Here is a 27,430-nt window from a genome sequence, read left to right on the forward strand (position 1 = left end):
CTAGCTGTGCTAAATATTTGCCCTAGATTTTAGACATGCAGCTCAAAACTAACATATTTGCCTCACCCTCTTTCTTCTCTCTTTTCCTTCTCCATTTACCTTCTTTTTTACACATCACAAGCCGTAAAAACACATTACTAAATAATCATGCAAACTAAATCTGCATATGAGTGAAGACTCAAATTTTTCTCCTGAACCCAGGGCCCTTTCTAGAAAGAAAGGAGCAACTCTGGGGCAAGTCTGCTCTTGTGTTAACTTTTTTCTCCCTGACCAGGCCTTCCACCAGTCACAGTCCTGCTCCCTCATCCCCACCACAGCCTCCTGCCCATTACTGCTCCCTCCCGGCCTGTCCCCTCTTGGGCTCCCACCCACTCCAAACAAAGAGAATGTATGGAGGAATGGGAGAAGCTGCTGCCATCCTTGGCCAGATCTTGGTTGCTACCCTAGAGGTGTCCCACAGATATTTTTTCAGTAGCACAGCCTTTACATTCTGATCTTTCGAAACAATACATATGGGCAATCTCTTTATCCTTTATTCTGTTTGAGAGCACCAGAAAATTCCATCATATCTTTTCTTGTACAACTAAAATTAATCCTATTCAGAACAGGAACCTTTACAGCATACAACAAGGATCACTTAGAGTGCTTACCAGCCATTCTGTATTTCACTTTACCATATACTAAAATCATATTGTCTTTCTATCTCAACCACTCACTTGCTTTGTTTGGTTTCTTCTGTATGTCTGCCCCACTCCCAACTTCACATCATTTTTCATACTGCCCATTATGCATGCAAGAGCTTTCCACTTTCCTGTAAAGCAGTTTTATTTATCCCTTTTCAACCTCAAAACCCTCACTGGATCTTCTATTTGTATTTTCTTCCTCATGGGTCATGTGTGATTACCTCAAGGCTGTACTCAAAGGCTTGATTATCTTTTATTCCTCATTTAATATAGTCTCACTAAAGGTAACTTGTAAAATGAAAGGCTTCTGAACTCAACCACTTTCTTTTATAAGCAGAGAATAATACAGACTTACAACAGCCCTTGAGGTCGCTATCTACAATGAGACAAAGCTAATCAAGTGATTTGTTCTAGAAACGCATTCCAGAATATAATACTTAAGGATTAACTAAGATTTTAAAGCCTATATACAGTATAAATACATATGGCTTATTTCCATCAAGTATAATAGGTGCTCAGAGTTACCAAACCAACATGAGGGACAGTCCACAGGAATAAGTTACACTGCTTTTTCAAACTATTCAGAAAGTGATGCAACTCTCCTTCTGCTCCCACATGCAGGCGACTGTCATGACCAAAGCTCAGGGATTTTGGTAGGAAGATAGCTTGCTTATAAATGGATTAGAGTATAAACTTTGAAATACATTGCTGTATGCTTCCTCATTAAAAACACTTACAATAAAATATTTATTAAGTTTAGGCAAAACAGGCATCTGCTATTAGTGTGCAACCCCCATACATAGTCATAGTTTTCTCTCCTGAGGAGCTCCAAAAATAGGGTGTCACTGCACAATGCCCACACACCCAACTCCTGCTGCCCTGAAAAAACTGCTCCCACAATCTCCAGGTCCACACATATCAGAGTTTTCTGCAAATCTGTCCCTTTCTCGCACCACATCACAAAGAAAAAATATGAAATTTGTCATCTTCACAGCTTCCAAGGAAAGAGGCAGCTATATCTGGTGCAGTTGCTGTCATGAAGCAATTTTGTATGAACCTGACTCCAGCTGTTCAGACAGCAGTAGAAAGCAGAGACCACTACTAAAATGTAGAGAAATAAGAGATCCACAAATATGAAATATGAGATTATGAATGCTCACAATTTTGCTGCTAGAAAGCAATAACTCGTACCAAAGTAAGGTATTTTGAGATTACAGTTTACCATGAAGAACTCTCTGTAATATTTAGAATAGCTCATTTATTTCCCTCAAGGAAAATATCAGCTACTTCAATAATCCCAAGTACTACGCAGGCCAATCTCCAATACTGCCTGTGAGGACACTTGCAGTTCCTCATCTCCTTCCTATTTTACGACCCATCACTGCAGCCTGGCAGCTCCCCTGCCATGCTGCCACCCAGGTGACGCCATCACCCCAATAACCCCTACCTTAAAAAAGCAGCAGAAAGAAAAATCAGTAAGTGCAAGCCAACTCCGGTAACTCCACTCAGGCAGCTCGCACCTCCACACCGCCCTTCCCTTCACCGGGGCACAGCGGCGCCGGGTGGGCTCCGGGGCTGAAGGGCACCTGCGTCCCACTGCGCCCCCGCGGTCACGGGCAGCTCGGCCATACACATGTATATAAACACAAGTCTTATACATACATCTATATGTTTATTTATATATACATATATATATTTATATGTATATGCGTGTGTGTTGGCATACGCGCAACGGAGCCACGCAGCGGTGGGCGATCGCTTGAGCTGCCGGATCTGCCTTTGGGGAAGATGCACACAGACATCTCTGCCGTCCGCACACGTAGCTCCGCACATTCCCGTGAACGAGGCGCAGAAGTTGCTCGCAGAGGCGCCCCGAGGGCTGGCAGGTTTCCCGCCGAATAACGGGGGAGGCTGAAGGGGGTGAAGTTTCCTCCCTCCTCCTCCTCCTCTCCCCGAGTTGCGCCGCGGAGCCGGGCGGCCCTGGGCGGCGGAGACGCCGCCGGCAGCCCCGGACCAGGCCCGCTCCCGGCGCTGCCTTCCCCGCGCCGGCCTCCGCCTCCGCCCCGCCGGAGCGCCGGGACCCCGCCGCTCGCCGGGGCCGGCCCCCGCCCTTACCGTTGCAGAACTGGAGCAGCGAGGAGGTGTCGTAGAGGCTGCTGTAGCTGGAGAAGCCGTCCTCCATCCTGCCGCTGCGCTCCCGGCGTCCCCTCGGTTGTCCCGGCGGCCGCCCGCTGCCTGCTCGCCCACACGCTGCGGAGCGGAGGCGGCTGGGGCCGCGGCGGCCTCGCTGCCTGCCTCACTCAGTTGCCATGGCAACCCATTCACTCCGCCGCGGCTGGGGCGGCGGCCGCTCCGCTCCGAGCGCGGGGGGAGCGCCGCGGGGCGGGCCGGGGCGGGCCGGGGCGGGGCGGCCGCCGGCAGGGCGCGGAGCGGCCCGGGAGGCGGGGGGGACCCGGGGCGGCGGGGCGGGCGCGGAGCCGCGTCCCTCGGCCGGCTCGGCCGCCTCTCCTCGGCGGAGCTGCGACTGAGAGAAGGACGAGCTGCCGAATCCCTGTGCCTTGCCCGGGGCTCTGGCCGCGAGGCCCGGCGAGAGCGGGTGTCCCCGTCGGGCCGAGGCGGAGCAGAGACAGTGCCCGGCCCTGCGGCAGGAGATGCCCGCCCATAACCCGGGGGTTAACCCGGGGTACTGCCATGGATGGGCTCGGTCTGGGCTGGATGCGGGGCAGCGGCTTTGCGGTGCCGCCGGGGAGCCCCGCGGACACAGCCCCAGCATCCCTCCCTGCTGCCTCAGCCCGGCTCCTCTCGTCTCTCCCGCTGCAGCCACAGCCTGCCTGTAACTGCACCTTGTGCCCTCCGCTGGTTTCAGCGGCGATTCTCCTGGCTGCAGGACGGAGCTGTCACGATAACATTGTAGTTGATACTCTCTTACAAAACTAAAGAGAATTATACACACTGTAATTCCTTGTGCCATTTCATACAGTTTAAACTATGTAGTTCGAAGAGTGATACACTTTTCCAATACAGGATATTAAAATAGCTTTAACTGTTTAACATGTTTTTGTCTAGGTGTATTCATAATGTCTGTTCGTGGTGAGGTGAAGGTGGTGGTCCAAAACTGGTGGCCAGAATTATTGTAAAATTATTTGAGACATTTTGAGCTTCAGTTTCTGTGCTAAGGAATGTTGAAGTGTCCAGTGACTGAAAGCCATTTTTAGTTCAAGCTCCTCAAGGGACACAAGGGAAATAGTTCATTGCACATCTATAGCACCTTTCAGCTTGAAAAATGCCAAAGCACTTAACACATCATGCCTTCAGTCCCCAGTCCTTCCAGGAGCTTTTTGCAGGGCAGTTCCATCATGTGGATCCACTTACAGGATTGGGTTTGGTATATGTGTGTCTTTTTACCAACCACTAAACCATGGCAGTGCTAACACAAAAGTATGCTATAAAATTAGGCAGAGATATCAGTTCCATGTTAAAGCAGAGTGAAAAGTGCTCCCTCCTGAATTGCCAGTGCCAATACTGGTAGAGTTGAAGTCGTCTCCAGCACAAGCACTTGACCAGACTGATGTGCTTAAATTGTATCAGACAAAACCAACTGCATTTTATAGCTGTGGGCTGTAAAAAACAGAAAATTGTGGTAGTTTGGTGTTATATTTAAAAATAAACAAAACCAGAGATTTTTAAAAAATAAAAAATTACTTCAAAAATACAAAACCATATAGGTATTCTTAGTGTTTTAAATGAGTCATTATTTGTTCTCATCTTTAAAATTAAAACAGAGTCCTTAGGTTTTCTCATGACCTTTTCATTCATAAGCCATCAAACATTTCAAAGATGCTACATTATTCTAAAACATTGTACACACACAGAAAGATATGGGATTTTTGGCAGACAAGTTGCAACTATAGAAAAGTGAAGCTCACTTTCAGTAAAAATTCTGATTAATAATTTACTTCATTTTGAAACATTATTGCCATCATTTGGTTATTATTTTCAAGATTAAAAAGTGTTTTATCATGCTTATTTTCCACCATCTTGAGACAAGAGGTGTGCTCGCCATAAGATAAGATGTCAATGTTTCTTTAACCTCTACCACCTCCTGATGTGTAAGTTTTGGAAAACAAAAATATTTAACCCATGCTATCTAAAAGTATTATGTTTGTAGTAAAAACTGTGTTGTCAGAGATATTGCTACAAAGATAGGAGAAGGTAATGCCCAGTAACTTTTATGAGATTTGTCAAAGTAGGAGAAATGCCAGAAAGAGGCAATGCAGCTCCATTTCAGAGAGTAGAAATTAAAAGTCACTTAGAAACTCAAATCTAATCTCTTCTTAGAGAGAGATGCAACATGTAAAACCTTGCAATGGATTTCCCTCTGAAATTAACAGTGATGGTGTCTGTGAAGCCTTTCAGCTCAGCGTGCTGCAAATCAGCTCAGAGATGTGACAGAAAATGGTCTCAGCTCCAATCTCCAGATGCTGTTATGATTCCATTATACTCTAAGAGCAAGGGTTAGAAGAGGGAAATACTTTCATAATTTAATGATTTTGAGACCTGTAAAAATCTCATTATACTAAACTGTACCACAAGGCACGAAATGAAAAAGAAATTCTGTCTGGCTGTGGGAACAATGACACAATGGATTGGAAGAATGCACTGATGTGTCTCTGGGAATTCTTCTGGTACGGTGAAACAACAAAAAACTTCTAGTTGTTCCATTTTTCAGTATAGTGTGGCCTTCATAATTTGTACATTTCAAAGCCAGTTATTTTGGTAAGTGTGAAAACATAAAGGTGGGAATGTGGCATCCTGAGCAGTACAGTGGGGCTGGTATATCAGGAAAGGATTTGTTGCTGTACACTTGTGCACACTGACTGCTGGCAGTCAGAAACTCTATGATGTTACATTTTTGAAAGCTGTATTTTATACCTAATGATTTAACTTTTGTTCATCTTGAGTAGTGTAATGCAAATAACTATTAGCTAAGTGAGAATAAAAGAGCTTTCACCCATCCCTCAATGAATTTTCAGGAGTTAATATGCTCCAATATTAGGACAAAGAAGACTTGCTTTCACTTCCTGTTAATATGCTGTAGTCAAATATCACCGGATCACAGAATACCCTGAGTTGGGAGGGGTTCACTAGGATCTACTGAAGTCCAACTCCTGAAAATTTTGATGTTCCCTTTATCCCTTCCTGGAAACAGGATCAGGCTGCTTTCACCACGTGGTGGTAGCCTGGACAGCCTGCCCTCCATAGCTGTCCCCTGGGTGTGTTGAATGTGTTGAATGCCAGTGCTGCCAGCAGCTTGTGAGGGGAGAGGAGATGGCACTGGCTGTGGGAAGGACGCTGGGATTTGGCTGTCAGTGGCAAAGCCTGCTGTGCAGAGCTGCTGATGAGCCCTCTGTGCAGGGTTTACAGGAGGTGAAGGCTCAGCTCACCACAGACACTGGAGGGCTCTTCTTTCAGGTCAGTGCAAAGCCTGTCTGCTGAACAGATCAGGGAAGCTTGGATGGCTGCTGTGCACACTGAGTGTACATTGCAACTAGAGAAATCTTCATCAGACAAAGCATCTAGCACCATCAGCAAATGTGCTGATTTTGCTAAAATTTATCAGTGGATATAATTATAGCATCTATTTTACCATGACTAAATTTTGAAGATCCCCTCAAGCTCTTTAGCAATCATTTGATAGGTCACATTTACTGCAGCATGATCAAAGGGAGCTAAGCTCATTTCTGTAGCTCACTGTGTTTCCATTTAACATGCAAAAGTCCATTTCACCATTCACAGTCTTACTTAATGCAGCAGTTGGTCTCTGCTTGAGCCTGGAAGCTTTTAAATTGCATGCTTGTTCAAGGTTTGCTTTTCCTCTGTGAGTCAGAAGTTTCATCTATTAAAAAGCTGAAGCACTGCAATACTTGGTGCCTGGGTCCAGACTGCAATCCAAAACACAAGGTGCCATGTGTGTGCTTCTCCCTGAATCATCTCACTCAAAACAGAAGAAATGGGCATCTTTTCCAGCTGTTCATCCCCAGCACTGAGAGTCAGATGGTCTGAAAGCTGGCATCACAGCACAGGCACAGTGCCCTGCCTCAGCATTGGAGACACAGAGCTTTGACAGAAGCTGGGGCCAGGGCTGAGCAGCACAATGCCCAGCAGCAGCAAGCTGCACACAGCAGGAGCCCTGGAGAAGGGAGAGCCAATGCCTGGATTAGGAACCAGCAGGATGAGACCAGCACTTAGAGAGAAGCTGTAAGGTTAAATTTTGGATTTAGCTTCCTGAAATCTGATTAAATCCTGATTTATACTGGGTTTTTATTGTTTATTTTTTTCTCTTTCTATTCAGAAAGCAGCAGGAATGTTTGGGTTTTTTGAGAGAATTTCATGCAGTGAATATATTGTCTTCATGTTGCAGAAATGGCTTTTTCTCACTGCTAAGACTATCTCCAGGTACTGGCTGTCAGGATCTCATCACAGGCTCAAATAAGGATTTCCTCTCCCAGTGTGGTAGGAAAGGAAGAAGTGCCTTGCTGCCCAGTCTCCTTTGTGAGAACACTTCAACCACTGGAATAATCATTCATTCTAAATAGCAGGACTCCAGTGTTTCAGCCACAGCAGGGAGCTTCATGAATGTCACTACAAAGCAGACTTCATGCATGTGGGAAAGATGGGGTATAAGAGGAGGATCACCATTATACCAGCACAGTCTGAGTGCATTAAAAATACAGTACAGCAAATGTGGGATGAAACCATCAAAGCTATGCAGGTTTAACAATCCAAATGAAAATATGTTGCAATATTTCTGTATATATCATGTTGTTTTGAACTAGATATATTGGAATTATGGAAGTTTCCCTGTAATTAATAAGAATAGTCTTAATCATATTGCTCTGGAAAAAATACTCTTTTGCAGATTGGTTAATTTGTAAATACAAAGAGAATACTTTGAAGATGAAAAGAATAATGCTTTCCACATCTATGACTTCCTATTCAAAGAGGGGAGGCTGCTCAGCAAACACTGATGCTTTCAGATTTGCACCAACTTTTTGAAACAAATGTTGGCTTTATTTGCTTGTTTGGAAAATGGGAAGAAAAACATGACACATCCAAGGTCATGCTGGGAAGTCTGTGACAGAATCAAGCCAAAATAACTACCAGTTATTGCACCAACTGCAATATGAGTCTACTGAGAATATCCTGCCTGTAAACACTGAAGATACTACTTGTACAGTTTGTTATGAAATGTTTTCAAATACAGTGCCTGTTGTAGAAATACTCTTATTTTTGCAAGGCCCCCTAACACGTTGGGTTCAATGCACATCAATGTATGTAATGGCCAAGTGCAGCCTTACTACATCCACAGCTGTGACATTGAGATTTGAAACTGATGAGAAGCAAAATGTACTACAGATACACAGGAATGCAGCCCCTGTTCCATATTCCATTGCAATCTGCAGATGGGAACAGCACTTCTGGGATATTAATACTCTGTGAGAGTGATGTGAAGAGGCACAGTGATGGATGGCATCACACAAAATGATCCATTCACACTTCAAAATTACTCCTTAGAAGTTTTCAGTTATAACTCAGTTCTGCAACCCTATTTTTGGTGGCTGCAGCCCCCAACAGAGCCTGAAAGCTTCTGCTAGCAGAGCTCTATGAGATCTATGTACGCAGGGGCACAAATCCTGCCTCCTGTGAGAGGAGCATCTCTGGTTCCAGCTACAATAGCTTTGGCACAGGTTCACTGGTTCTCCATTCAGGGCACAGGAGTATCATCCTTACAGGTCTGGGTCACTTCCCAGGGGGAATTCCCTCCCAGCAGAAGGATCTTTCCTGCACCCACTGGAACCTCAGGGAGCCCCCAGAACACAGGTATGGGGAAATGCTTTCAGCAAGGATGAAAAAGTGATGCTTCTGTATGGCTTGCAGCACACTGGCACCCTTCTGCACATGGCTGAGATGAGTAGTTTTGTTTTAATTTCTATGCCATGATTATAAAGATGCTACTGTGACAGTATATATTCCAGAGATCTATTTTATGCATACATTTAAATAATATTTTGTTAAAATTTAATGTCTGAGTTATATTATACAAAGTGATACCTACATAAATCTGTGCCTTCTGAATTATATTAGAGAAGAATGAGACTAGAGTAAGCTATAATATAGACATATTTCTTTAAAATTATATTTAAATAATAGCATAGCAAGTTGATAATTTAAAGTGTACATGAAAATTGCCACTTTTTAACAAAGTGGTTCTACAGTACCTATTCTGCTCACCCTTTAGAAGGAGCATTTTAACTGGACAGTAACAACTGACATGAACATGTAAAACCCAGGCTTACAAAACAGGATATTTCTCCAAAGGACACATCAGCTACACTGTGAGAAAGAAATCTCTCTCTTCTGCAAACAGGTACCCACAGTGCCTATGATGAGAGGAAAGGATCTCAGCATTCTATTTTATATTCCCTGGTCAGTAGGATGGTGGTTTAAACCTGCGCTTTACCAGAACTGATATTCGAATTTTCCCAATTTCCCCTGTCACTGTTTCACTGGTGTTGGGATCCAGCACATCCTGGGCATCCTGTGGGAACTGATGTGTACCAGGAGAATTTATTGTCAGCCATGTAGATAACAAAGCACATATAAAAATGTATGGGTAAGACAAAGCACCATGTTGGTTCAATATATTAATGTTAGAAGGGGCTAGACAATCTCATTTACTGCACTTTCTACATTTGCAGTTATGTTACTGGAAATTTGCCCAGATATGGAAACTGAATGATGGCAAATGTCTTCTGAGAGATAGCTGGAAAAAATAATGTATTTCTTCTAGTGATTTCATATGTCATGCTTGCTTTTAGTGAGTGATTTATTGGAAAAACTGATTTGTGCTATTAAACAAGTAATAGGAAATAACTGCAGAGAGTTTACCTGTAATTTTAACTCCTGTCATCACATAAGCCCATTTACCACTTCAACTAAGTTAACTTCAAGTTTTACTTATCCATCCTCCTGTAATCTTTCACCAAATATAATACTAATTTTGCCAAAAGAGGTAGGAGAAGAAGACAGTATTTCATTTGTATGGTGTGGGTTATTTCTGCAGGGAACCATACCAGCTCCACTGGTTCAAACTCATTGAATTTCCATGAGTTTTCCTTGAGTGGGTGGAGGAACAGGAGAGTGAATTGCAGTGTGACCTACAATGGCTAGGCAGGAATTCCAATCCACTACACTTGCAGATTCCTTTGATATCTTACAGAGCCAAGACCACCTACAATGAGACCTTCATCCCTCCACTGCTTTTGCTGCCTCAGTTTATTTCTGCTTTTCCAGGTCAAGATCCCAAGACACAACCTGGGGATGGAAGGAAACAGTTAAACCATCAGTTTATCTAAGCTTGGCTGGCTGGAGAAACAAGCAATAGGAAATAATCCTTTCAATACAGTTTTCAAGATTACTTTACACTGATTTCCAGCATAGGCTGTATTTTTTATTTTTGTGGGTAACTTCAGTTCTGAATTAAAATTTTTATTTACTTTGGAACAGAATTTGCCTTGGAAGAAACTTTTGTTTTGTTCTGGTCTGTGCAATCACCCAAGGCCCACAATGTGATCAAAGCAATTCTGTGTTAAATATATTTATTCAAAGTAATTTCTTTCTGCAGGTTCATAGCAAGTGCATCCAGAAATTGAGATAAATTTCACTTTTGAACTCCTTTGAACATATAAAATGTAAGCAATAAAATGCAAGAAAGGAAGTGGTTGAACCAAAGTAACCTTCACTGAATTGCCCAGAACATAAACAGGCATGAGGGTTTACATGGCAGGATCAGGTCCATACATTAATAAAATATTTGGCTTTGGTGAAAGAATTCTGGTTGTTCTTAAAACACCTCTGCCAGCCAGTGCAAGGTGTAGGATTACTAATCCTCCTCAGGGTAAGCCATGCGTGGCATTCTTCTCTTTGGTGGTGGCATTCAAAAGAGTCCTGGAGGAGGAAAAAGTAATAGGGGCAATAATGGCAGTGTCTGAATGAAGCCCTGAGAGCCAGCCCAGCCCTGCTGCCTGGCTGCCAGCCATCCAAGATGAAGAACAATCGTACATTTGTCTCAGATACCAAGTTACCTAATTTTCAAAACGTTTCCTGATGCAGCTCTTTAATTCTTAAGTATTTCACCACCTGACGTTTCTCTCTCAAGTTTTCAAAGAAGCAAGAGAAAACCAGAACTACAGATAACTGAAAGAAGAAAAACTAAAATGATTTTGTGATTAGTAGTCATAATTTAAGGAAAAAAGGGCAAGAAGACAAGTTCTTTTCAACTTTTCAATGCCGGATAACCCCTCATTGTCCTACTCACTTTCTGTCAGGATAAATGCTAGGATAAATAATAGAGCGAATCTCAAATGAAAAATATGTATTGTGCGCCATAAATTATACAAGCAGATGCAGCCATGAACAAGAGAATTAGGAACATAAAACCCCTGCAGTGTACACGGGCTGGTGAAGGGCTGGGAATTGCCAAGGGACATTCTGTGACCACCGTGCAGTCCAAGCTAAGATCTTACCCCAAACATCAGCCTGCAACCCTGTTATGCAGGGGTCTGCACCTTTTCTCTTGCATTCTTCCTCCTAAACAGCTCTTTTTTTTTTCTTTTTTCTTCTTTTTTTTCCATATCAGTAGCTGTTTAATGAATGTTTTTGCCATAACCAGCTTATGGTATATTATATAGATGTCTGAGAAATCTTGTGCTGAAGAATTTTGCATCTTCTGCCCACACTATCCCTTCAAAGATTCCCATATTAAAGTGAATCAGTTTCCCTAAACTAAGGGATAGGTAGAATAGGTCAAGGGCCAACTCTTCATGTGTAACCTCACATAGCACCATCAGCTTCAGCTGAATTCTTGGTTTCATTCCTTTTTATTTACTAGAAAATGTGTTACATAGCTTTGTGGCACTCTACACAGATATAATTACAAATAACCTAGCTGCTAAATGCTCATCAGGGACTCCATTCAACTAAACAGTTCTTTGGCAAAGTCAAAACTCTGGGTCCAGATTTTTCAGATATAAACATCCTTAATATCTCTTGTTCTTTCATGATGTCTTTTATTTCAAGACATCAGCAGATATTTTTTATTCAGCACTCATTTCAGCAGGGGAAAAAGAGTTTTGCAATATTGATGCAATTTATTTTTGTGTGACCAATTAAGAAAATAAGGACATTCCAAAGAAGTTGATGTCATTAATTTCAGATAAGTAAAATGTTTCACAGAAACCCCACACAAGACTGTGGTAAAGGACTTTTTTCCAACTTCACAAATGACATTAAATGCCATTTTATGACCATCCAAGAGTAAGGAGTAAATAATACTTTATGCTGGAAAAGAATACATGTGACTCACGATTTACAGCTGTTGTAGATGTGAACTTGTGGAAAATGATGCAATTAGAGGCCAGAGGCAGAGCAAAATATCCATTCAGCTCTGCTGAGCAGATCAGAACTGCTGAAGGGCTGGAGAAAAAAAATGTCATTTTCTCTTTTGCTCATGTCCTCCATAAGCTACATTCGGCTTGGAGTCTCGTTATATTCAAGCAGTACAGTTAAGGGAGAATCTTTATATGATTTAGCATTTTTTATGTTTTCCATTTGTCTGATGAAGAGTGCTTGCTCTGTCATTCATTCACCATTTCCTTCCATGTGAAATTAGGAAATGTGGCACATGAAATCTGAAACCCAGGTTTTTTCCATCTCTGCATGTTTTCCCTTGGAGCTCAGAAACTCAAGTTCTGCCAGTGTAGAGGAAGGAGAGGAAATGTAGCAATAAAGTTCCTGGCTTCATCACAAAGCCCTTTCTGACCTGACCAGGGGAAAGTGTGTGGAAAGGGATTGAACCATCCAGGACACAGATGAATGGCAGAAGTATGCTCACGTGAAATCAGAAAGAAAAACCTGCAAAATAAGATCTAAGCAGGAACAGTGAGGCTACAAGATGTCATGCTACAAATGCACAGGAGGAAGGCCAGGAGATTGCTGGTTCAGTACTCAGGGTGCAGCTAATGACAGATGATGTGAGCAATGTACAAGTGATTGATGACTTTTTTGTATCTGTCTTCACTAAAACTGTATTTTAACAAACACAGTAACACAATCCTATTGCTGATAAATGTAGCTCCACCTTCCTTGCTTCATTCCACTCCCTCTTCCTCACTGTTTTCCTTCATCCCTCAGTCACAGTGATCTGTAAGTGCGCGCAGAGATCTGGATAGGGAACTGCTTCAGCTGAAAATTAATCCTACAAATATGTGGTAGTTACTGAGATCAATTAGTTCTGCAGTTTGATCCATCTCTTAGCTCTACCACAATAAATGTTTTATTTTAAATTACCTACATGCATTAACTTCATCCTATGATGCTTAAAGGGCAGACTGATTAAGTTTCTGAGTGACTGGATGTTCAATGTGTCAGAGGATCAGAAGTAGGAAAGCATGGGACATATAGCTTAAATCGGGAAAAAAAGAGTAGTAGATTATTGATCAGTTGATTAAATTAAATTTCTGCTCCAAAGTTTAGGATTTTTTAGACATACATGTTATGAGTGCTTATGTAATAAAAGGGAAGTGGGCAGCATTCGGTTTTTATTGTAAGAACAAAGTCTGTCAAACCAGCTTAGCTCCTCCCATGCCTGTATTTGTTGTGGAAAGGGAGTTGGTATCATGTAACTCAACTTCCATAAGGCTTTCTGCACACTCATGACAAATCCTCTGACCTTAGAGGATCAAGATCAGAAGCTTGATCCTCTAGAAGCAAATGAGGAAACGCAGCCTTGCTGACCCCACTACACCTGTTCAAACAGGTCTAAGACTGTTGAGGTAACCATACCTAAACTGGGGCACAAAATGGAAATAGGTATGAAATGTGATTCTGCACATCTTCCACCTTCTTCCCACTACAATCCACTTTTTCATTAGTGACTGGAAAAGAAAGCAGGAGACACACTCAGTAAATGTGCTGGTTGCAGCTTGGGAGCTCTGCTGTTGTTTTCACATGAGGGTCACAAGTAATTGACTGGTGCACCTCAAATAGTACCAATTTACTTTAAAAAAATAATCTCAATTGCTATGAAGCTGGAATATAAATTACAATATTATTCCATTGATTTTTCTGTGTCCTGAGAAGATAAATTTGTCCCCATGTAAGTAATTGGTAATATATTCCTACCACCTCCAATAGCAGGTGGTGAAGAAAGCAGTTTAGTTTACATCAGACCAGAAAATAAAGTTTATATACCAAAGAACAAGTCACTTTACTGAGTACTCATGTGCAGTGCTACTATTCTGGAGGCTAGTGATGGAGAATCAGCCTTTCTTCTCTCAGTCACTGGTGTGTGTCAGGTCAGGTCAACAAGAAGCAACCACAGTCCACTGGTGCTTGTTATAAAATGAGATAATGACTCTTTCATTCTTGTGTGGGTACAAAGCAGAGTCAAAACTTGGCCAAAAAATCACTATCATAGCTGGAACAGTGAAATGCCAAAAGCCTGAAGTGTCCTCAATATCTACTTTCCTAACAGTACATGGGATGCCTGGGATTTCATTTTTCTACTCTGTTCCCTTTTTTGGATCCACTCCTTTAATGCTCCTATGGACAAGATGATGAACTGTAAAGGCAATTCACACTGACTGAAGAATTTGTTTTCAGTTAAAAGACACTATTTGCTGCTTAGCAGGCAAACACAAACACCTATGGAAAGAAGAGCTGTCATGGCATTTGAAGCTCCTGAGCATCTCTAATCAGCACATCTGAAAATATTTGAAAGTGAGTTTAGCCTATATATGTCTTCATATCACAAAGTACTGCTAGGGACAGAATTGGATGTTAGACGTGTTTGTATTACTCCCTTGAATGAAATGAAAGGCATTTATGCATCTCTTTTGTCTGCATTTACACACACCTACACATAAAGGGATTCTGTCCTCCCTTTCCCTTATAAAGAGTGATGATCTCATATGATTTATATCATAGTGGCACAATCTCCTAAACAGGCACTGAAAATTATCATTAACCTCGAAGGCTAGACTGCCTAATTCCTGTACTTGCCCTGTGCAGTACTAACAGAAGTTATTTCTATAAGATAAATTTGTCTTTTGCATTATCTAAGACACACAAAATATATTTAAAACAATTAAATATATTAATATTTTGTATATTTCTGAACTTAAACCACAAAGTTTAAAATTATATCTTCACACTTTAAAAAACTCAGGCTCTGCTTGGGTATAGTAGTGTGACATTTGAGAAAGCTGTGGCATTTGGATCTGTGTCCAACAGAGGGAGGTGTTCAGAAACAGGCTCTGGTCCAAACTCTTTCTAAGAGTAAGGAATTCAGCAGAAGGGGAGAGAAGGACACGAGCAGATGCCTGTGAGCAATACATGCTTTACTACTGCAATTCAATTCCTTTAGCTGCTCTCTGAGAACTCAGGTGTGGGGTCACTGCTGCTTACAGATTCAGACATGCTCAGAAGGTTTAAAATTAGAGGATTTTTAGATCAGACAGGTGACAATATCACCTCTGTTTTGAAAGGGAACTATGAAGCTCTTAAAAAGAAAAAGCACTACTTGTTTCATATCAACCTCTTGATGTGAGATAAACTCAAGCAGAGGTCCAGCCTGGCAGGCACTTTGGGCTCAGTAAAAACCTGAGGTTACTCGGCTGTGCTTTCCTCACAGGCTGTCTCTATGGCAATGGGAAAATATTGTGAGGTATAGGAATGAAGGGAATATGACTCAGAGAGTACAGAAAAAGGAACATTCAGAAACATAATTCCCAATAGGCACAGAGTACGCTTTTCAAAATACACACAAATCAAAGAGAATCTGCCTCTGCTTTGCCCTGGCGTTTTTACTGGAGAATGCAATTAATAAATAAGGAGCTGTAGTGCTGCTTGTTTTCATTCCCTCTATTATCAGAGGGAAACAGAAGCTGGTGGTGAAGGAAGCAGCAGGAATGTGCTCTGCTCCTCTGAGTTGTGCAGCATTCTCCACAGGGCTGCCATGTGGCTGGAAGTGTGCTTAGCAGTAAGGGACAGGTTTGGACAGACTCCCCCAAGTCAGTGTGGTACTTCCATGGCCTTTCCAAGTGGAAACTTGTGAGACCACAGAGGCCACAGGAAGCTCCTGTGTGAAGTCCCCTGTCTCACTGACCTGGGTCCCACCAAAATGAGATTTGGCCCAAATAAAAAGGCAGCAGGCCAAGAAAAGAGCCATCCTGCAGGGAGACATCCCTATAGAGCCTTGCATGAGCAAGGACTCCCAGGCTAACCCAGACCTGTGCTCTGACTGGCCCAGCACCAGATGGGCTTCAGCTTGCCACACAACAGGCATTTATAAATAGCTTTCCTCCCCAGTTTTCATTTTAGATATTTAGTCCCAGGAAACATTAAAAAAAATATATATAGATACAAATATAGATATAGATAGATATAGATATAGATATAGATATAGATATAGATATAGATATAGATAGAAATAGAAATAGATATAGATAGATGATATTGATATAGATATAGATATATAGATATAGATATAGATGTAGATATAGATATAGATATAGATATAGATATAGATATAGATATAGATATAGATATAGATATAGATATAGATGTAGATGTAGATATAGATATAGATACACACACACACACACATATATATATATATATATACATGAGGCAAACTCAAGTGGATGTATTTATATACATTTTTTCCCTTGCTTAAAAATATCTTCTACCTCTTGCAGCTAATGATGATTTTGTGGGCCTGTATTAGCACTAGTCATTCTCTCAATTGTTTATGATTTTGGCCTCAGTGGCACTCTGACATAGTTAGTCCCACAGGTCAGTTATGCATTGTGCAAAAGCCTGTCTTTTAATCAAATTTATATACTTAGTTTAATGACACTTTATCCTTGAACTCCAAGAAGATCAGATTAAATGCTCTCTCTATAGCATTCAATTTTTTCCTACATCTGTCTTAAGCTTCCCTTCCAGTTTAACTCAACTCCTTCAATCATTTCTGCCCTGAAGGAGGTGAGAACTTCCTTCCTTCTGGGACCTGTGGAATTTTGGGACTGTCCCCGAGCTTCCCCTCCTGACCTGCAGGCTGCTGCTTCTCCATGAGAAGTGCAGTGAGCTGCTGCAGTCCTGGGCACCCTCTGATCCTGCTGCCCTGGGTTTCACTGGGGGAGGTACAAGGGATCCTGAGGTACCAACATCATTATCCTGTATTCCCTCACTTTAAAAATGTTGGCCACCAGTACTGTTGCCCAGCAACATGAAACTGTGTGTCACTGCTGGCTTCATTAAACTTTAAAAATATTTTTCCTTGCCAAGTCAAATGAATAATTGACGATGATTTCACTGTATATTTAGCATGTCCATTCAAATTCCAGTGTGGAGGTAAAGCAGTTTCATATACCTAGAATTAAGAAGAAATGACTAATACTGGCTGTAAAATAAGACGAAAAATACTTGCACTTACAAAGCAATCTGTATATTGCTCAAAGCTGCTGTATCAAATAAATGTCCAAACCCTGTAATTATTTCTTTACTGAACACACTGTGCCTTCCTTTTTTGCAAAGATTATTAAATCTTACTTTATGCTTTCTCTCTAGAAAAGACTGCAACAACTAACCTTTTAACTACTTTATTATACTATTTATTTGCTGTACTATGCCTATATTTGCTACTATAGGCAATTGAACACATTAAAAAAGCATAAATAGAGAAGAACAGATTTCAACACTGATATTTTCTGGTTGAGTAATAGTGCCTGGGGTTATTCAAAGAGAATGGGTTGTAAAACTCAAGTTTACTTTCTGTCATCTGCCTGATGGATTGCTTGTTACTCACCTCCAGCAGTCCAGCTAAAATAAATTGCTGCAACCCTTATCAGTAGTTTCTTTTCTATTGTATGTGAGAAGTCCCGATTTTATCTAATTGGTGGCATTACCAGAACATTTTTCTGCAAATGTAGAGGCTTCCTGGTAAACGCAATTGCTGCTTTAACCCATGAGAGGTGCAGTTAAATGTGTATCTGTGAGCAGAATGGAGAGGACCGAAGCTGGGAGCTTTGGAGATCTCCAAGCTAAATGACTGCCAAAATAAACATGACTGGAGATAGAGGGATTAATCCTGTAATCCTCACTTAAGCAAAATTCCTGCTATCTTCAGTGAAGTTCTCACTGGGGAGCAGCTGTAAAAATTGGCCTAAATGAAGCAGAAATGAGAAAGGCCAAATTCTGCCTCTGGGTGTGAGCGTGTGACTTCAGCGAAACCTGAAGTGTGACACCCTGGGTCTGGGATAATCAGCACAAAAATTCTCACCAAGCTCTATAGTACCAAGACTTTCCTTGGTATAAATATGAGGCATATCCATAACCCCACAGGGAAATGTTTTTATCCAAGTTTCACTAAAAAGTGAGAATACAAGTACAAACTAACATTCAGAAAGGAAATGTTAATTTTATTAAAAACTATCTTACATTTTAACCAATCCTAGGACTGTTTAGAGCATTTCTCTTCACTGAACTCAGAATTATTGCCCCCATTTTCTATCTGGGGTGGAAAAACAACATGCAAAGTTAAGTGATTTTCCACAGACCACACAGCAAGTGATTAGTATCATGGGAATGAATTAATCTTGGGTGTAAATCCATAAAGATTAATGGAGCTCTAACAGGGATTAATTTGGCCCATCATCTCCAAGGATAGCAAAACCAATTAGATGATGTCATTAATCTTCTGGTTTGTAAAGGACTGTTTCTTAAGCAATACTGAAAGAAAGGCAATAAAACAGGAATGACCAAAGGATCCACTGTAGCAGATGGACTGGTTGTTCCTTGGCAGAGGAGTCCCAGCAGGAGCCTCAGACAGTGACAGCAGCCTCGAGGTGCCCTCAGGCTCCATCCCAGCTGAGGTGCTCTGGGGCAATCATTTATTTGAGGGTTGGAGAGCCAGCCCAGACTGCAGTCACTGATTAGGTTCACGTCTTTTCTTAGGGCATGACTTCCACATAACTGATTTGGAGTAAAATATATTTATTATGGCCCTAAGTCTTGGGAGCCCCAAGTCTTTGCAAAATACCAAGTGCTTAACGTCCTGTGGAAAGAAGTGCTCGAAAGATTCATAAATTTTAAAGCTTCCACTTTTGAGCTGACATAATGTGAACTATCCCATTAGAAAGAAGCCAGTAAGAAGAAATCAATCCAAAATCTGCATAACTGACTTGTTCTGAGATTTGGGGAAGAAAAATTCTTCTCATTCACTGCTTGTGACAATACACATTTTCTCATCTTAAATTCTGATGATGTTCCTGATGCTTACAAAAGGGTCAAAACTGGCCCACAGCAGAGTAGGATCTTTCTTCAATTGGCCTCAGAAATTTTATTTTAAAAAGAAGAGAAACAGAAATGTTTTTGTCAAGGGGTAATGGCCAGCTATAAAAAATGCACACAAAGCAGTGATGAACAGAACAACAAAAACCACAGCTTCTACACCGTGGTTGGTGGAATTTATTGAAAAAGAACATCTGTGACATTGGCAGGGTCTAGCATGAGGACATTGAATAGGAGATAGTGAATTTGTGCCTGAAAGTTGTGTGCATTACCTAATAGGCCTGGTAAAAATGTTCCACTGGAATGCTGAAAGCAAAACTTGGCAACAGTGAGATCATTAAAACCCTACTGCAAAGAAGCCTTCATTCAAAATGTAATAATATGTATCAGGTTTTTCATTGTTATTATGAGAAAGAATATTCAAGCTGTAATAGGGATCTCCCCATCAATAGTTCTGCCTGAGTAAGTGTTTAATGGCAGAAATGTCTTAATCAGTGAAATTACTTAACACTCCTTTCATGGGGATGTTCTTGGATAGAATAAAACCTCTTTCCTCATTTTCTATACTGTAGGAGTTCAAATGAGGTGATTTGAAATGATGAGTTCAAATGTGCCCAGGCTGATAGTGCAGAGTCCCTCCACTCCAGAAGGACGATGCTGTGACACTCCCTTGCTCCATGGAACAGAGCAGGGCTGGGAGGGACAGGGATTGCCAGTTTTGACCCTTTTTTTCCCCTGGCACCATGGTACAAGTGCAGATCTTGCAGGGACAGGGATTTCCGCCTTCCCTGGGCACTGTGGTACAGGAGCAGGACTTGGAGGGACAGGGATTCTCAGCTTCCTCCCCATCCTGCTCACCCCCAGCACTTTTCAGGAATGAAATGACACTCTGCTGCATCTATGTATGAACAAAGAACACTGGAAAGAGACACAACACAAGCACCTAATGAGATTATGAAAGAGACGTGAATTTTGGCAGGGAGACTTGAGTAGGGAAGATGGAGGGAGGATGATAATGTTTGATAATATTTCTGAGTTAGTGCTGATGATGGGATTGCACTTAGGAGTTAGTACTGCTAAGTACCGATGCATATAAGCCTAGAAAGTGTGATGTGGAGAATTTAGTCAGCCAAAAAGAGTAAATAAATATACCAGGCAATGTTTCTACATGGTGTCATCTATGTTTCATAAGTGTAATGAAAACAACAGGAAATGTGCTTCAGAAAAAGGTGTCAACTCGGGTCCATAATATATATATATAGATAAAGAATGCCCATTTTAATATCTTCCTTTGACAGATGGATCTAAAGAACTATTCTGAGAAATGCTTCAACACAAGACTGCGTTTCCAAAACACTTTTCAGACTGTAAAATGAAAATATTTCTGTCTCTTTTTTTCCCCAACAATTATATATTCCTCTAATAGTCAGTGACTATTAGAGGAAGAAATAATAAAAAATATTGTTTTCATAAGTAGCCATTATATTTAGCATTTTAATTTCTAGACAGAAAGAAAATTGTGTATGTAGACAGTTGTATTTTGGTAGACTAGCTAGCTTAATCCTGATTTCCTTTTATTTTAGGCCAGCTGTTTCATTTGTCATTAGGGAAAATGGGTAATGATCACACCCCCATTTATCCAAGCTTTCTAAAGTGCAAATTTTCTACAGCACAAATACACCTGCAGTGCTATAAGCACAAGACCATGCAAAGCCAGTCAGTAAATGTAAAACTGTGCAAAACCAGTGCAAAGTGCAGTAAATATAAACCTGATCATGCTCTCAGCTCTGGTATGGCCAAGGTAGGAGCTGGATACAGATACCTTATCTTATCTTCTGCAGCTAATGTTTGTGGTAGAAACAATATAGCAACAAACACTGCATGACAAATATTAGCTTTATGCAAATAAATTTCTATTAAAAACCCTATTTGTTGACCAGGGGAACAAAATCAATACTTTAATGATGCAATGAGCACCACAGTAAAAATACCTGTGATTCAAACCCAACAATTACAGCTCATCTAGTTCATACATGTTGGTTGCTTTACTTAAAACATGTTCCAGAAATAATTTATGAGGGAAGATATATGCATAGCCACAGTAACTACTGCTTCACAAGTCCAGTTATATATCTTAAAGAACTTGGAGAATATCAGAGAAAAAAGTAGTGATGGCAACTGTTTCTAAGCAGTTGTGAAGTTGAATGAAGTCCAGACTTTGTCCTGCAAACAGTGTTAGTTCTTTGCTGATCATCTGATTGGCATGGCCACTGCTGATTTCACTGGCAAATAACTCTGGGCGTGTTTTAAGAGCAGAGTTTCACGCACCTTGAAATGAATATATTTATGGAAAAGACTTTTATGTTGTAGTTTGAATATATTTGATGCTATTCTGAGGATTACTGGGGTCTTTGTTTCAGACTTAAGCACAACAATGGAAACATTTATTCTTTGCTTTGCATAGACATTTACTGCTGTGTATATGGACTATGGAGACACAAATGAAAAGTTTGGCTTACATCACCAGAGACTTGTCATTTTCACATAACCATCTTATTTCCTTTTTACAGCAAATTAGCAACAACATCCTTGCAAAGAAGCAAGGAGCTTCAGCTGCAGTGGCAGCTTGCTCCCTTCAGAGGTACCATCTCAATCACAGTGCCCTGAGGGAGGTAAAAACATCATCCCTTAAAATACCCTGGAAGATAATACCAGCTGAAGCAGAGAGCACAGGTCTGTCCCTGCCAGGCCTCCAGGGAAGGAACTACCTTGAGCCCTGTTCGGAGGGAGTACAGTGCTCAGAAAAGATAAAAGGGAATTTTGGTGTCCCAGCAATTCAAGACAGATGCAGTCCCCTTGCTCCAGGCACACAGCTGTCAAGGGAGTAAATAGGGAGATGAGACAGACCATGGTCTGAAGTACATCCCACAGAGTTGGTGTCCTTAAAGCATGAGCAGCTGGTTAATCTGATTAGAGGAGATGGAAAAACATCTTGAGGATGACATGGCCAGGAGGAGAACATCAGGATGCAATAACAGCCAGATAAGTGCCTGGGCGCACGCATGGCTCAGTGTCGACTCCAGAAGATGTGCAGGAGGCAACCCAGCCTGACCATTCCCTGCACAGCTTTGTGGTACCTCCAAAAGCCACTGTCCCCTCCTCCCATGGGCCCCCTGCATGCTGGGAATCCCCATCCCACACATACTGGGCAATGTGATCTCCAGCAGTACGATAAAAGTTGTATTATTTATGCACATCCAGCTATCTTATCTCTTAATTTTGAGCACAGAAGAACCCATGAGGATGGATTCATCACATCATCTATTATAAGCTACTTTTGTTAAAAATGTAAATTATCTGATCTTCTATACACCCTGGCATTCAAGCTCCCATCTGGATAGCTTCAGAGAGCTGTAGGGATCTCAGTGTACTTCTCCCTTTCAACAGCTCCCGGATGTCTGAGAGAGCACCACGCTTGGTGTGTGCCAGGATAAAATGTCTTGGCTCTCCAACAGATCTCCTCCATCCTCAGTGTGCCTATTCCACATGATCAAGCACGACATTTTTGTGAAGCTCTCTCTGAGCAGAGCAGCCAGCTCCAAAAGCACCTTTCCACCTGGGCTGTGTCAGCTGCTCACAGTTAATGGGTCTCACGCCATGAAATGCAGCAGTGGGGCTGTCAGAAGGACAGCTCTGAGCCTGTTCTCGCTGTGCAGAGCCCAGGTTTGGTGTGGGACACAGATAAAACCATTTGCTGCTGGGGTGCCCACTGCCAGGCTCGGGCAGCTCTGTGCTGTGGAGGGCACCAGCAGCACCCAGCAGTCACTGGCAGCACCCCAGGGCCACACTGCAGGGCACCAAGCCACTCCTCGTCCTGACAGTCACTGCACCCTGCTACAGGAGAGATGGGGTTCCTAGTCTGGGGCAGAAATGCAACACATCCTTCTGTGTTAAATCTGGTTTGGGGGTGTGCTGTAATCTACAGAGATTAGTCTCTGCATGAACCCTGGTCTTGGATTTTCTTGTCTAGGTCTCTCTCTAGTTGTGGATTACTTTTGTTAATGGGTAAAATAAAAAAGATCTATAAGTCTACTACTTATGAAAATGAAATGTATTTAAAATTAATTATATTGATAGCTTATCTTATTTCTTTCCTTACTTATTGAAAGCAGTTACATATAATGTCAAGCTAGTAAGCAACAAATCCTTTCTTATTAAAGTAACTTAAACCATTAATGGCATTATAGCTTGCTTTAGATTTGTAGTCTTTTTTTTTACTGCCACCTGTCTTCTTTCCAGTTTGTACTGGAGGAAAAAGGAAGCTATTTTCTGTTTTACACTCAGACTAAATTAGCCACCATGAACAGGTAATACTTATAAAGAGCATATGATCAGAACTATTCTTCTTACTGTAGTATGGTACTTAAAATCAGACTATACAGAAATGATACAGTAGTGTATCCAGACCCCAGAAATCATCACTGAACTATCCCTGTCTACTTACTACTTAACAGCAAGCCCCCATCACAATTAAAGAAAATTAATTACTTTGTAAATTAAGTTAAAATCCCAGCTGTTATAAAATACAAGTCAATCATCATTTCAACAGCAATGTGAGTTTAAGTAAAGGAGGAAGCAAATGACCTGCACAGAACTCTGGTGCTCCACTGTGGTCTGCCTGGACTGGTTCCTCAGGGATGGATTTCATGTTCCTCAGCGATGCCCCTGGAGCTGCTGGGGGGTTGTGGCCAGGACTCAGAGGGCTCTGCATGAGAGGCAGCTGAGTGCCTGCTTTTCTTTTAATTTATGTGGATGTTGCAATGGCAGCAGACAGCAATGCACAGACACTAAATTAATTAAGCTGTTTTTAAGCCACAGCATTAAGGTGATGTCATAAGAACATGCCTAGGATAGCAAGGTCACTGGAAAGGGAGAGTACATGTCCTGCAGTAAAAGACTGTAGTTTGGAGGGCTTGTTTGGTTGCCTACTATGAATTTGTCAAATTTTTTCTCAAACCTGGCACCACCTGGAGGAATACTTTTTCTATCTACATATTTCTATTGAAATATGCAACAGCATCTCTGATTTAAATAGGGGAAGAGCTGCTACACCTGCTTCAACTCTGAGCAATACACACTATATGCTCAGAAATGCATAAATTAGATATATTTAGAAACACAGAGAGCTGGGAAAATATTTTGATGCAAGATAACATAGTTCATCTAATTTATGTCAGACTGACTTTGTGTTTGCATACAAGCATGCTCAGAGAGACTCACGTTGGGCAACCAGAAATCTGCTCATCTTACTGCTTCCATTGACATGGCATTGCATTGCCATTTTGCATTGATAGTCTGATTATACTGTACACCCGAGCCAGAGATTTTTTCGTCTGTTTCTTAAATAAGTAGTTTTGTAAAAATCAAGAGCAGCAACAGCTCATTTTTGTTTCATTGCAGCTTTACAAAACCCCAAAAACTTTAGCAAGACTTTAACAGAAGAAATAAACCAGATGCTGATACATTGCAAACTTAATGGTGCTGTTGCTTCACTGTGAAATATTTTAACTAGGAAATGTTGAGCATCTGAACAGTAGCCATAATCCTCTCATACAGAAGCCTTTTCTGCAGCCTGCCCAGGGTGAGTGCAAGGCTGTGTCTTCAGCGTTAATGGGATCAGCTGCAATGAGTAATGCTTTGTGTGTGCTAAGGCTGTGATCCTGGCCACGTGGTGCAAAGATGGCAGGGCTGGCTTTTCTAGGCAGCCAGTCCCACACGAGGTGAAGTGAGTCAGAGCATTCGAGATGGATGAGCAGCTCGCAGAAAGGAGCTTTTGTTCCTCATCTCCAGCCTCTAGCAGTCACTGTGAAATTGTTTCTACCATCTACCTATTAGCATCAGCATCACTGGGGCTCTTTGCATGAGAAACTCTTGTGCTTATAAGCAAAGGTCACTCAAGGAGACTCTTGAATCAGGATTTATTTTGTAGCAAGCTTAAAATGACCACATTTTAAGCTTGATGACCCATCACTGCCTCCCATAAGGAAAAGCTGGAGGCAGCTAGAGACACAAATGGGGATCAATTTTTCACTGAGAGCTTTATAGTCACAACTATTTATCCTTGTCTGCAGTGTTCATACAAGCAAATGAAGAGAAACATTTCTATTCACCACGTGAGAGTCTCCTACCCTTCCTTTAGCTGTTACTTGTAATTGCAGCAAGAATAATATCCTGAGGGCTTTATGCTGATCTGCTGGATTTGAACACCAGCCTCTCAACTTACAGTCTCTATATCCCCCTCCACCAGACAAGTACACACTGTTATGCTATCCAATAAAAGCTTGGGGAGCAAGCTTAGGCCTGCATAGATTTTACCACCAATTGCACATAAGGAATTGAATGCAAAATCGACTTGGTAGTCATGCTAAAGGAGAAGGCAGATGAACTCCATTCCCCCCTCCATTCCTCCCCAGGACAGGGCACATTCTGTCCTGCTTTGAGGGTGACACAGCAGTGCTGCAGGCAGGGAGCTGTGCAGTGAGTGCCAAAGAGGGGATGTGCTCTCCTAAGTGTGACTTCTTGTAGCATCTCAGCACTTCCCAGTGCTCCAAGGTTATGTACTGGCTGTGCTTCAGTGGTGCAGAAAAGCACTTTCCATCCAAAGTGAACACTCATCAAAGAATAGAGAAAATTGTTAAGTGCTGTCAGTGGAAACATCTTGGCTGTTTTTTATGGGTGTGTTAATGGAATGCCCTGCCACAAATCAAAGGGGCTTTGCAGCCTGTGACTTCCAAGTGGTGAACATAATGACAAAACCAAATACTCTGTTACCAGCTGGTTTCTATTATTGGGCTAAATTGTTGGATTAAATCATGATCCTTACAGCTGAAGCCAAAGGATTTTGCCCAGAGCAGTGATTGGGATATCAGAAGGTGCAATCTCCCTGATCCCCACAGAGGAGCTGCGGGGAAGCATGGAAGTGGAGGCTGTCAGCACAAAGGGTGCCTGAGGACTCCCACTCTAGGCACCTGTGATGATGTGTGTTGGGAGAGTGAACTGCTACTCCATGGAGACACCTCCCCTCACATCTATCTATCTATCTATCTATCTATCTATCTATCTATCTATCTATCTATCTATCCATCCATCCATCCATCCATCCATCCATCCATCCATCCATCCATCCATCCATCCATCTCTGTAGGTCCACTGCACAGCCAGGACAAAGGCCCTCTGAGTCCAGCCCATCTGTACAAGGAAGCCCAGCATTGCTCTGTATGGATTTTTAGCATCTCCTAACTGGTGCTTCACAGTTTTCTCAATGTAAAAGGCAAAAGTAACATAGACACTGCTGTTAAAAATAGCCACTTATGCCCTGGATGATTCATTGTTGGTGGGGAATACCCATAAGTGCCTCTGTCTAAACATTCTGTTCCCTGTCTCAGTATCTCCTCTGCCAGCTTGTGTAGGTCTCTCCAGTCTTGTTCAGTCTGTTTTTCTATGGGTTACATATTCTTTAGCTAAATATATTAGTTTGTTTATCTCCCTCCATGGCAGCAAGACCCAAGCGTGGCTTCCTCCTGCTGTAGGAATTTCATAAATAAATCACTGTCTATTATTTCCCTGGGAGCATACACCATTGTAAAAAAAAACCAAAAAAAAAAAAACAACCCAGCCCTCCCTAAAATTAAAAATAATAAGAAAATAAGCCCCAAAAAACAAAGCCAAGGAATTTCCCCTTTCTTGGGTTATAGGTTAGAATAATAACAGAAACAGGAGTGTGCTGCTAAGCTTTTAGTAGCAAACCTCTTTGCATTGTTCTGGTTTATGCAAGAAATAAATAATTGCACTGGATGACTTCTAGAACTACAGCTAAGGAAGGCTTCATATGAGAAGGAAAGCTTCATGTGACTCAAATTCCCAGCCCCCAAACATACCTACTTAGAGTGATGACCAGGTTTTAAATCAGAGTCCTGTAAATTGTCATGGACTGGGAGGAAATGAAATTCGGCTCTTTGGTGACATCCCTGTAGTTCAAGTGATGATTTATGAATGTGTAACTGAGCTTATTGATAGACATTTTGAACCTGAAATGGGCTGTGTTTGGAGCTGTTGGATTTTCTGCAATCTGTTAAAATATTACTATATTCCTGGAAGTATCTTTTATTTTTTGTATGCAAACTCTCCCCATCACTAACAGCACTAGGAAGAATGATGGAATATGATGCTTTAGTTGCCCAATGGTCTTCCTTATCTCTGCTCCAGTGTGAAGGGCAAGTGAATCAGAGGTGTTCAGGTGGGAGGGCAGGACAATGAGTGTATGTTGATGTTAC

The 27,430-nt window shown here is 41.7% G+C and overlaps 1 protein-coding gene across 10 annotated transcripts in view; it reads right to left on the reverse strand.

Moving 5' to 3' along the window:
• EML1 (EMAP like 1) overlaps positions 1-27,430 on the reverse strand; it is a 121,772-nt gene that overhangs the window by 76,641 nt on the left and 17,701 nt on the right. For 3 of the 10 annotated variants that reach the window (XM_026791137.2, XM_014264490.3, XM_074542362.1), the window contains exon 1: positions 2,799-3,064. The exons of 1 other annotated variant lie outside the window; for it this stretch is intronic. In XM_026791137.2, coding sequence (XP_026646938.1) covers positions 2,799-2,865 — 67 coding nt within the window. In that variant the 5' untranslated portion in view covers positions 2,866-3,064. Of the gene's footprint in view, positions 1-2,798; positions 3,066-27,430 lie in introns of those variants that run through there. 6 more of the 10 variants (XM_074542360.1, XM_074542359.1, XM_005483203.4 and 3 more) reach the window with 3 other exon arrangements.

The sequence above is a fragment of the Zonotrichia albicollis genome, chromosome 6 (genome assembly GCF_047830755.1).
Source record: "Zonotrichia albicollis isolate bZonAlb1 chromosome 6, bZonAlb1.hap1, whole genome shotgun sequence".
In the NCBI taxonomy this organism is placed as follows: domain Eukaryota; kingdom Metazoa; phylum Chordata; class Aves; order Passeriformes; family Passerellidae; genus Zonotrichia; species Zonotrichia albicollis.